This window comes from Onychostoma macrolepis, chromosome 18 (assembly GCF_012432095.1).
Source record: "Onychostoma macrolepis isolate SWU-2019 chromosome 18, ASM1243209v1, whole genome shotgun sequence".
Classification (NCBI taxonomy): Eukaryota; Metazoa; Chordata; class Actinopteri; order Cypriniformes; family Cyprinidae; genus Onychostoma; species Onychostoma macrolepis.
In genome coordinates this window covers 15,975,078-15,986,969 of record NC_081172.1, presented here as the reverse complement: position 1 = coordinate 15,986,969, position 11,892 = coordinate 15,975,078, and the positions used below count along the sequence as shown (strand labels likewise).

The following is an 11,892-nucleotide window of genomic DNA, read 5'->3' as shown; positions in this document are numbered from 1 at the left end:
CTACTTAGTTTACATCTGACTTACATAATTACTGAAGGGCTGCCTACAACCCTTAGGAGCCCAGGTCCCCCTTGCAATGTTGCAGCTGTGTCCTTGGATTTTCCCAGTGTTTTCATAAACATTCACGCACTGTTAATTATATGTGTTTGCAGCTTTTTCCTCAATCTCTTTCATGTTTGGATGACAGGTATGTGATAATGAGCCTGTCTGTTTGAGCTCGTGACCTCTCCAGTCACGAGCCGACGGCTTTATAATTGACTGGTGACTAGCGGCATGTTGGAGCGCTATTTCCTCTCATTGTCGAGCGGTCGTGAGCAGGAAGTCGGAAAAGAAAGCAGAAACTGCGGGGGCAGGGCCATTTAAAAATACCTGCTGCCCTACAATAACGGGACCACAGACAGCAGCCCTACGGGACAGTGCTTGCAGCACAAAATGCAGCACAGAGGACAAACCACGCTTGACGCAAACGCAGTTGCGCTGGAGTAATTAAACAACGCGGCTGGAGGACATCTGCCTGTCACCACTTATTACTCAGAAACATAGGCTAGGATGAGGATTGAATGCGTGGACACATAAATCTAATGCAAAGAAGCTGCGTTGCATGCACTTGGGATTTAGCGTGCATAATGCGTGCTATAGGTTGTAGATCTTTAGTGCACTAAGAACGCAGCAAAGCAGGTGCATCTCTGAAGACAGTTCATTTAGCAGGACGCTGATGGTCTTTCATCACCGCAGAAGGCGAGTCTGGGACATATTTGACTGGAAGTGCGCATATCAAATGTGCTACTGAATTATCCCTGAACAATATTTAATATGGCATCTACAATTGAACGGAAAACACTGGAAACGAATGAGTAAGTAATACATCTAGCCTATATATTGTTTGGGTTTCCATTTGTTTATGGTTTTTGTTTGAAGGACAGACAAGTAGGCTACAACCATAGTGCGATAGCCTGTATTATGTAGCCTATTGGTTTAACAGCGTTTGCGCTTAGTTTAATCGATAGTTAAGTCACAGTACAATTTTGCAAATATTAGTGATCACATTTGGACTAATATAAAGTCGCATTAACTAGTATGATCGCGTTTTCACGAGTTAAGCGCATGAAGGATACTATTTACGCATTAATAATCCAATGAAACGCTACATTTAAAAAAAAAAATGCAAAAAAAAAAAAAAATGTATCAAGTTAAGTTAGGCTATGTTTTATTCCTAGCTCCACAGTTGTAGCTGATATAGGAAACGTTTTAGGAAAAACTTGGTAAGACTTGGCACACTTCCTATATAAAGTTGCAATAAAGTAACACAATTTTGTATATTGTTACCTATTTTTATTGGGGGTAAAGGAATGATGTTCCAAGCAAAATGGGGACACTGACATGTACATATTATGATGATTTAAATGACTAATAATCTTAATAATAGGCCACGTTCATAATAGACCCTTTAAATAGCCTATTATATGTACCAAATATGGCAATTCTATCGTGAGATGTTTTACATGCTTCCTTTATTGAAGTTTTGACACAGACATTATTCAGAGTGGATTAAACAGCTCTGGTCATGTGACTATGTAAAAAATGTGAATTCAAAACACTCTGCACTTTTGCTTATACGTAACAACGCTGTATAAAATAATAACAAAAAAAGAAAAAAAAGGCCACAAATATTAACCAGTGGGTATAAATGGGCTAATTTGAGTATGTGTGCAATGACCCAAAGCGCCTCATTTGCCTACTGCACTTAATATTTTCTCCCTTGGGATCACGTGGCAGTAGTTACATCTTAAGCAAACATTTATTTATAAATCAAATGTAGGTACATCTAGAAAAAAAAAGTAACGCATCTAATTGCCAATTTTATCAGTATGGAACACACGTAACCAATAAAGTCTTACGCTAGTGTTTTCAATAGAATATGCACTGGTGCCATCTGGTGTTTGTAATGGCGTACCGCATGTTTGAATGTAAACGCTAATCCGCAGGGAACCCGTCGACGAGGTGCTTCAGATGCCGCCGTCGCTGCTGACCTGTGGCGGCTGTCAGCAGAGCATCGGGGACCGCTTCTTCCTCAAGGCCATCGAGCAGTACTGGCACGAGGACTGCCTGAGCTGTGACCTCTGCGGCTGCCGCTTAGGGGAGGTGGGCCGCAGGCTTTACTACAAACTTGGCAGGAAGCTGTGCCGGAGAGACTACCTCAGGTAAAACTGTCAGGCCTGGATTGAATTTTTCATTCTTTATTAACCCTGTGAAGTTTGGCATATGTAACAATAATCTTTAAAAAAAGAAATGGAACCGTTTATTAACCCTTTACACAAAGTCTAGTATGTGTTTCAAATATGTGTTTTATTAAGTGTCATATTAAATACTTGCATGCTTTTATGGCTCATATAGTATGATATTGGAACCTACAGCCTACTCTAGGAGAAGAAAAAAAAAACACCTCAGTATCATTCAGAGATGCAAACTGAGCAAAAATATGTAATTTAATGCAGATGCTGATATTCATATGGCCAAAATGAAGACATTCTGATAGCTTGTCATGAAAATCAGTGAGATCTTTATAAGATTATAGCAGATTTTTTACATTAAATGCAAACAATTTTATTGTGGAAGGCAAATATAATACAGTGGTATACAATGATGATTTAGGTATTGATATTCAGATTTGTGACCCTAGACCACAAAACTAGTCATAAGGGTCAATCATATGAAAGCTGAATAAACAAACTTTCCATCAATGTATGGTTTGTTAGGATAGGACAATATTTGGCCGAGATACGACTATTTGAAAGTCTGGAATCTGAGGGTGCAAAAAAATCTAAATATTGAGAAAATTGTCTTTAAAGGTGTACAAATGAAGTCCTTAGTTTTGATATATTTACGGTACGAAATTTACAAAAAGTCTTCATGGAACATGATCTTTACTTAATATCCTAATGATTTTTGGCATAAAAGAAAAACCGATAATTTTGACCCATACAATGTATTGTTGGCTATTGCTACAAATATACCCCAGCGACTTAAGACTGGTTTTGTGGTCCAGGGTCACATTTTAACATGACTTTTCTAAAAAAAAAAAATAATAAAATAAAAAGAATGAATAGATAAACAAGTACACCTAAGTTGCTTCATTCAAGTTAAGGGTTCAACCTGAAATATTATTAACAGAAAATTTACTCTTATGTTTACTTTATAAAAAATCTGTAAAGATATCACAGCAAAAAGACAAGATTACCACGACCTGAAGGAGAGGCATTTTTAGAATGATAATAAAAAAGGCCTTTTACTTGCTAAAAAGTCATGAAGTAGCCAAGTTTTGATCATAATTTAGAGGTCTTCGAAATGTATCAAATATGATACAGTAGGCTTTATAGGGTTAAAGTGCATTTTTGGCAAATCATAATTTATAAGTAAATGAACAAACATGCATTGCATGTATATGTCTGTATTGCCTCACATTAAAACAAATATTCTTGTGCTTTTGCACATTACTGTAAAATCAGATATTAAAATCAGGTGGTTGTCTATCAAAACCTTCTTTCGGGTGCAAATATATTTATGTTTCCTTCTCTGCAGACTGTTTGGTCAGGACGGGCTCTGCGCTTCCTGTGAAAAGAGGATCCGGGCTTTTGAAATGACCATGCGTGTCCGTGACAAAGTCTATCACCTCGAGTGCTTCAAATGCGCTGCCTGTCAGAAACACTTCTGCGTTGGAGACCGCTACCTGCTCATCAATTCGGACATTGTGTGTGAGCAGGACATTTTTGAGTGGACCAAAATGAATGGCAGCATAGTATAGTGTTCTGCTAAAGTCCTAAGTGAAACGTAACATCCTGTCAACATTTGCAACAAACCCTTTACTAAAAAAGAATAATTATCTTTCTGGCTCCAGGAGCCATCGCCATGGACATGTTATAAACTTTCATCTCATATATTTGAGAAAAATTGCCACCAGCAACATACACTTGATTTTCTATTGGTGTATTTTAATAACAGCGTAAATACAGTTTGTAATGCATTGCAATAAAAGCAGATTCCCTTTGCTACTTTCACAGAAAGATAGATTTGGTCTGTAGTGTTATTTGTTTTGAAGTAACACAATTGCCATAAAATGTGAAAACATCTTTTTTAGAGCCTGAATAAAGAAAATGACTTGTATACTCTGGGTTTTCTTCCTTACATGAGAGAGACTCACTTACCAGTAACAACATATTATAAGAATATAAATTGCTTATAACAAATGCAGTTGTAAGAATTACAGAACCTAAGACACTTTGAACTTCTGAGATGGACAACACACACACACACACACACACACACACACACAGTGTATTAACATACAGACATCTGTCTCCACATTCCACTCAGAGAAAATGCGGGAAAATGCCTTTCTCACAAATGCATCAGTTCCTTTTCATCCCCTTCCTTCCCTTCACCTACCCTTCCCTTCACTCAGCTCGCTCAGAATGGTCAATAGTAGAATATAATGTTCTGCATGAATGCAAGTGATATTTACAGTCATGTGTTTGGTATCATTTGAATTGTCTCAGGGCGTCTGGTACAATGGTCTCATTCTTACAAGAAGTGAACTAAAAGGTAATACAGATCCTAAGAGTTTAGAGATGTTTTGCACACTGCAGATGGCGAGTCAGTTCCCAGTGCCTTTAATGCAAATTACCTTCTGTCCCAAAAGGTGATAACTCTACTTGATCAATGCAAATTCCAATTGTTAGTCCCTGTCTCCATTTAGGGGGATGTTTATCTTGGTCAGAGTACTTAAGGAAATCTTGCAAGAAGATCAGGGCATTCTGTAGCTGGAATGAGCCCATAGGATGAAGCTTGTTCACACACTTCATACTATGTATTTTTCTCAAGTCAGGTGTGCATGTTACTCTTAGATTTATCTTTTTAAAATTAGAATTTGATGTTTTGTATTGATATGATTTGATATCTTTGAATTGGCTACGTAATTGACATAATACATATTTACCTGACTGATAATAAATTGTTGCATTTGATTTTATTCTGTTTTACTCTGTAATTATTTTCTCAAGTAGATTAAGTGAAGGCGTATGTTACCGCAAACACATGATCAGTGTCACATGATCTGCTTAGTATTTTTGTGGAAACCATTATACTTTTTAAAATGATTCTTTGTTTAATATAATGTTCAGCAGAACAGTATTTTTAAACTGATTTTAAACAGTAAAAGTCTTTACTGTCACTTTTGATCAATGTAATGCATTTGATTAATTTTCTTAAAAATCTTAAAGAACCCAAACTTTTTAACCATAATCTACATCAAAATCAGACTAGATGTAGTATGCTATTTCATGTAATTTTGGGCATTTCTAGGAAAATGCTTAGGTTATGCAGCTCACTTAAGTAAACACCACTATCATATACACTAGTAGGCCTACAAACTGAGAAATGAGAACAACTGTCAGATACAGTCTAATCACAGCCAGGTTAAGGTCTGATGCTATAGAGAGAAAGTTCTCATTGATCCAGTCATGTAGCTTAATTCAAAAGACTTGAAGGATACAGTGACAAATCCATAAACAAAAACAAGCAACTGAAAAAAAAAATGTGTCCTTTATATTCATAGCCTTCTGAGGTTCACAGAGTTCAGGAGACCTGCGTGAGGGGGAAAGCCCTGTCATGGCAAAGGAACACATCTGAAAGCCACAGGTTCTAAACAGAGTTAGAATGCTATTATGTGTTTTCCATCCCACTGCCCAGCTTTGAAGGAGTTTTGGTTCTGAGCTTTACCAGAAGCCAGTGCTGAGACAGAAGTGAATGCTGCCCTTCACTAACCTGGCTTGGATGGACTGACTGACCACATTCACTCGACACAGTCGCAGACATTTTTGTTAGTTGTACCACCTTTGCTGGCTGCCTCCAGTAATTCATGATTCAAAACAGGCCACCATACCACGAGGGGAAATTGTGAGGGAAACTTTGTGAAAAGTTGTTTGCGGAGCTCTTGATCATTGGCATTGGTGTTCTCGCTCTAAACAGAGGGGGGCGCCAAATATCCAAACAAATGGTCATTAACAAAAATAATAATAATAATAAATAAATAAATAAAATAAACACAAAAAAAGACAACGTGTGAACTATTGACATGCAAATATACTGCATGTATGATTCGCTTAAAATGTCAAATAATTTAATATCTGAGTTTACTAGAAACTACATAAACTTTGATATAATAATTGAAAATGTACACATTCAGTTTTTATTGAAAAATATTTTTATTTTAGGGAACTTTTATATTCATAAATATTTTCATAAATGCCTTATTGTTTTCTGTTTTGCAAAAAATAATTCTGAAATTACTGTAAATCTCTGAGTTTTACAAAAATAAAAAGAGGAATAAGAATATTTAGTTTATGAAATATAATATCAATACATTTTAAGAATAAAAGACTTTCATACAGAAGCTGTTGTTTTCACATTATTTTTTATTAATAATTTTTGTACTTTCTTATTATATTTGTTGCCTTTTTGTTTTCATAAATAAAAGACATGTTATGTATATATATATATATTTTTATTTTATCTTATTTCAACATCTTTATGTATCCTGCAGTATTTTACATATATATCTGGATAGATTTACATAAAAAAAAAAAATATATATATATATATATATATATATATATATATATATATATATATATATATATATAGGGATAGTGGGGCTCATTGTCACATTTCTCAGGCTATATTAATTTCCTGTGAAGACAGAATAGTTCACCCAAACATGAAAAGTTGCTTTAAATTTACTCACCCTCAGGCTATCCAAGATATAGATGTGTTTGTTTTTAACTGGAAAAATTCAATCACTTTCTCAATAATGGAGTTTTCACTTCACAAGACATTAATGATTATTTGTGGATCATTGCAGTAGATCCATTGGTGAGTAAATGATGTAATGCTAAATTTCACCAAATCCAAAAACAAACTCATCCACTCCTTTGATGGCCTAAAGGTGAGTACATTTTCAACAAATTTTCATTTTTGGGTGTACCTAGTTCATTCAACAACCTGATCTTTTGCCCAATGTTTGGAAATAGATATGCAGGCCAGCTTCCCAGTGTGAGAACCATCCCTGTTCGGTCCTATATGTCCGTACTGTTGTGGGATATAAACCATGATTGAGCCTTTTTTTTTCTAAGACATCCCTGATTACAGATATTGTTCAATTCATCCTAAATGTTTTGAATCACCTCTCTTTTTCTCATTTGTGTTCTATGATATCTGAGCTCAGGGTCTGCTTGGCAGACTTTCCAGACTGACAAAAAGCATTAATATAGAAACCAATAAAAAAAAATACAAATAAATTCATGTAACAATTACACAGCATAATAGTCTTCATTACTCTAAACCCTCATCAAAATTTCCATACCCACAGATTAGCCTATTTCTGATATGAAACTACAGTACAAGAAAATATTAGGAGAGATGCTGATGCAGCTCTATTGTGGAACATAAATCATCTTCCATTCCATCAATGGCTTTTACACATGTTTCTGGAGATGTAAGTTATTCCGAAATGCTCCCCATATGTAAGTGTTTCTGTATTGGACTGACTCACAACTGGAGCTTCTTCTGTAAGGCCCTCTCTGATGGTTAAGATTAAAGGTTTTAAAGGCACACATGAACATTTGAGCCACAGAGACTCTTTGAAAACCTTTCAGTCCTGCTGGACTTAGCCTAAGAATTTGAAACTTGGGTGCATCATCTAAGAGGCTTACATATTAGTGTGATGGCAGATAAAGGCACTGTCAAATGAAGGGAAAAAAGAAGAAGAAGAAGAAAACTTGGTCTGGAGTCCAGCTGTCTGAAGCTTGAAGGCTCTATCGGATATCAGCTGTTGTCTGAATGTGTAGTCCATTTGTAGTCCATAGTAATGTATTACTAAAAGCTAAAATTGTTCCAATTTGATGAGGAACTTGAACTTAAAGCTGCTGTGGTGCGACAACTGTCGCATCCGGTGTAGACACAGTGTTAAAGGAACAGTTTACCCAAAGATGAAAATCTGCTGAAAATGTACTCACCCTCAGGATGAGTTCATTTCTTTATCTGAACAGATCTGGAGAAATTCAGCATTACTCTTGTTCCATTGGTGAGCAACTGATTTAATGCTAAAGTTCTCCAAATCTGTTCTGATGAAGAAACAAACTAATCTTGGATGACCTGGGAGTACATTTTATGCAAATTTTCATTTTTGGGCGAACTATTTCTGAATAAAGCAAGTCTGATTTCATTCATGAGAATGTGATAAGATTCCACACTTAGACATTTCTGTAATTTCTGCAGTTATTTACTCTATATCACCCAGTATAATACTGCAAATTCCCTTTACAGTAAATAACTGTAATACCCTTTGCATCATGGGAATTTTCTGTGAAGTCAGACCCCACATACAGAGACTTACTGTATTTTTTAAAAGTGCTGTATACTACTGTATTTACTGTAACAGGCCTCTTTGGCGCCATTCTATTGAGGTTGTTTTATTTTCCACATTTCTTACATTTGGATTGACACGATTTGCCCTACACCGTGTCTACAACGCCGCAACAGCTTGGGACTGACTACACTGGATGTGTTACATCGCTTATAATGATTGGAAAATCTGTTTGTACTTCATGTCAGAAACAGTGCGAGCTCTTGGAGTACATCTGTACATCAGAAATATACCGGGGCATCACATTACTGTCCGCATCCACTGTAGATAGTATATATAATGGGTTCTATATTGTTTTTTTATCGAGTCGCGCCTCGCCTCGCCGTGCCACTCGCGTCCGAGGAAGACACGGAAGCAGCGGGGCAGCGGGGATGAACCCGAGAGAGTGGAAGAGCTCCGGAGAACATCTACGCGGTGTGTCGATGCACCTTACGAGAGAATAAGACCAGCAAGCAAGGTAAAAATATATGTACGTTTGTCTGTGTGTTTGTATCAGATTTTTGCACACCAGTTTAACCTAGTAACATGGCGGTAACAAACTTTACTATGGTAAACTGCGCTGTCATTTCAAACGACTTTTGTCAGCTTATTGAATTAAGTTACCGAATTAAAATGATTTTTAACGAGCAACGCTTATCTTATATTAACATTAGGTTAACTAATGTGAATTTTGTTCAGGTGTTAGTAGTTAGTGTTGGCCAGTAGCCTGAGAAAATAAAATCGCATGTCATCTAAGTTAAACAAGTTTATGGCTAGCTGCCTTTCTAGTTTTAGAATTAGTTTGTTATAGTTTTTAATGGAATTTAAGATTTACTGCATTTTTTTGTATTTGTGTTTTAAAGGCAACTGCAATGAAGCATCAAGAAAGACATGAGCAGGCCAGCCACCCTGAGACTGATAATTCATGGTAAGAGAACAACTATGGTTTTGAGAGGTTTGTGTATTCTATACGAGGTTTGCCTTTTAAAAGTGTCATTTCTACTTCTTTTTTTTCAGAGAAAACATTTCTGTCACTATAAAGTGGAGGGTGAGCAAAGGTGGTGGCCACGTTTTGGAGCAGCATCTGGGTTTTGCAGATGGCTATGTATTCTTTGGCTGTTTGTCTTTTTCCTCATTATGTTTCTGTTGCCTAAAGATTCTTTGTGAGGATGAATCCAGAGGACACAACATAACGCACTGCAAAACATCCTAAGACAGGAGAAATGGTGAAGTTGTACTGTTCCAGCATTGGAAGACTGTATTTTTAAGTGTTATACATGCAATGTTTTAAGTAAAGAATTTTATATCTTGTAATTATTGTGTCTGTTTTAATTGAATGCCAGTAGTACCCATGTAGAGTAAAAATAAAATGAATTCTATATAAAAAAATAATCAAATCTATATTAAAATGAATGAATTACAGTAGTATACTGATGAATTGGATTTTTTTCAGTAATTTACTGTAAAACAGTACAGTTTGCAACTGTAAATCTTAATTACAGTAACTTACTGGCAACAGTGTTACCAGTAAGTTACTGTAAAAACCCTTTGAAATGTCTACAGTGCAGTCAAATTCTGTGGTCCCCACATAACATATAAAGCATGAATGTTCTGATGAAATTTCAAACCTGAGATCAAACTCACAGTAAAGTATCTATAAGATAGCATAAAATAGATTGCAGCGGTACGATCTTTAAAAACCCACAAATCTGGGCATGGAAAATGTAAAGTACATAGAACATCCACATGTGCATCTGCAGTTCATTATGAACTGGCTATGCTTTGTTCAAAGGTGCTGTCATATAGTCTTTTGAAACTCCATATTGATGTGCCCATTGTGTTCCATAGATTTGTTATTTGCAGCAATTATTTTTGGCTGGCAACCTCTCGGGTATCATTTTGCACATGTGGATTAGGAAACAAAATGATTTTACGTGACTATGAAAAATTCGGCAAAGCCTATAATGACAGGGTAAATGTTCTGTGAGAAAACTGGCTCAGGTCAATGTTTAGAAAAAATGAAACTGGGATAAACAGACGGGTGATAAAACATCACTAAACCAAACCCTGTCCAAAACAGGGAAGAAATGTTTTTCATTATCTAGGGAATTTTCTACGATCTATTATTTATTCCATCTGCATCTTTCCCTCCAACTTTCTGACTCCACTTTATCTCCACAGCTCATTTCTGTTTGATACTAGAATCTGCATGGATTTTGTTCTTCTGTATTGTCTTCTAAGCTGCCTCAATACATTTTGCGCAACACGTAATTGTTTACAGAAAGAGCGCTCCGAACTTTACAGCTTTCCCCCCTCATCTATGATGATTTACAGTTAACAGACTGGCTCATAACATAAATCTGAACCAAAAGTTGAGGAAGATGTGTCATTTTCAGTGGTGACTCCACATTGCAGTGGAAGAGTGCGCTCCATTTTGAACTGTATTTCATATTTATTTGATGCTTCAAAGGTTAAACACTCCTTTATTATTTGATTAGTACACCAACATGTTACAAAGATAGGGATGTTTAAAAAAAATACAAAATACGAATCCTTTTAGATTAAGGAAACTATGATTGTTGTGGTTTCACTGTAATTTGACTCCTTTTTCCCCATTAAAATCCATTAAAAGCAAACGTGTCTCTTTTCTTTTCTTTTTGGATATTATGTATGAAAAAAATGTAAAATGTTGTTAACAAAAGCAAACGTGTCTTGATTATATAAAGATCAGTTTTTGCTGTATGGAAAATGAGAAAAGGTATTGCGTAGGCATATATGTAATGCACGTCTTCTGAAAAACATGTCTGAAAATAATTAATAAACCACGCAGTGGGTTGATGTTGAAAAGACATCAAATTTACATCAAATTTACCATTAAAAAGCATGTCAAATGTGCAAATCAAACTGACATCAAAAACTTTTTTCAAATTGGAAGAAATTGCCGTCCAAACTGAATTTAAAATGATGCTACAGCATCTTGATCAAGACTTTAGATATACAGAAAGGGACTTTGTTTCTGATCTTTGGATTTCAATGGTGGAGCTGTATTGCAAGTGCTCTGATATTTAGTCCACTTGGACTTTTCATCGTTTGTGTCACTGCTTGTCCTGTGAGTTCCAGACAGGCTGTCGGTCTCTGCATTCGTGGTGGGGATATTTCAGTGACTCTTTCTGTAGATATACCGTTAGTCCAGTAGTTTTCGATAAGGGAGTGAATCATTGAATCTTTCATTCAACAGATTCATTCTTCAAAAAAAAAAAAAAAAAAACATTCAGGAAAGGAACACACTACTGTGTTGCTCAGAAACACATGATGTTTGTTTCTGCTTTTGGAACCAGTTTCACTGTAAGTTACTTCTCGTTTATTAAAAGTTGCATTAAAAGCAATATTATGATGGCAATCATGCTGATGGTTTTGAATGCAGCACCACTGAT

General features: G+C 35.9%; 1 protein-coding gene and 1 long non-coding RNA gene across 2 annotated transcripts; both read left to right on the top strand.

Moving 5' to 3' along the window:
- The first annotated feature begins 265 nt into the window (after window positions 1–265).
- lmo2 (LIM domain only 2 (rhombotin-like 1)) lies at window positions 266–4,161 on the top strand. Its single transcript, XM_058750548.1, has 3 exons — window positions 266–854; window positions 1,986–2,201; window positions 3,580–4,161. The coding sequence occupies exons 1-3, from the start codon at window positions 814–816 to the stop codon at window positions 3,800–3,802; spliced, it is 480 nt and encodes a 159-aa protein (XP_058606531.1). The 5' UTR covers window positions 266–813; the 3' UTR covers window positions 3,803–4,161.
- Window positions 4,162–8,614: 4,453 nt separating this feature from the next.
- LOC131523908 (uncharacterized) lies at window positions 8,615–9,673 on the top strand. The gene is made up of 3 exons (XR_009266877.1): window positions 8,615–8,936; window positions 9,322–9,386; window positions 9,476–9,673. It is a non-coding gene; the product is annotated as an uncharacterized LOC131523908 (long non-coding RNA).
- Window positions 9,674–11,892: the final 2,219 nt, after the last annotated feature.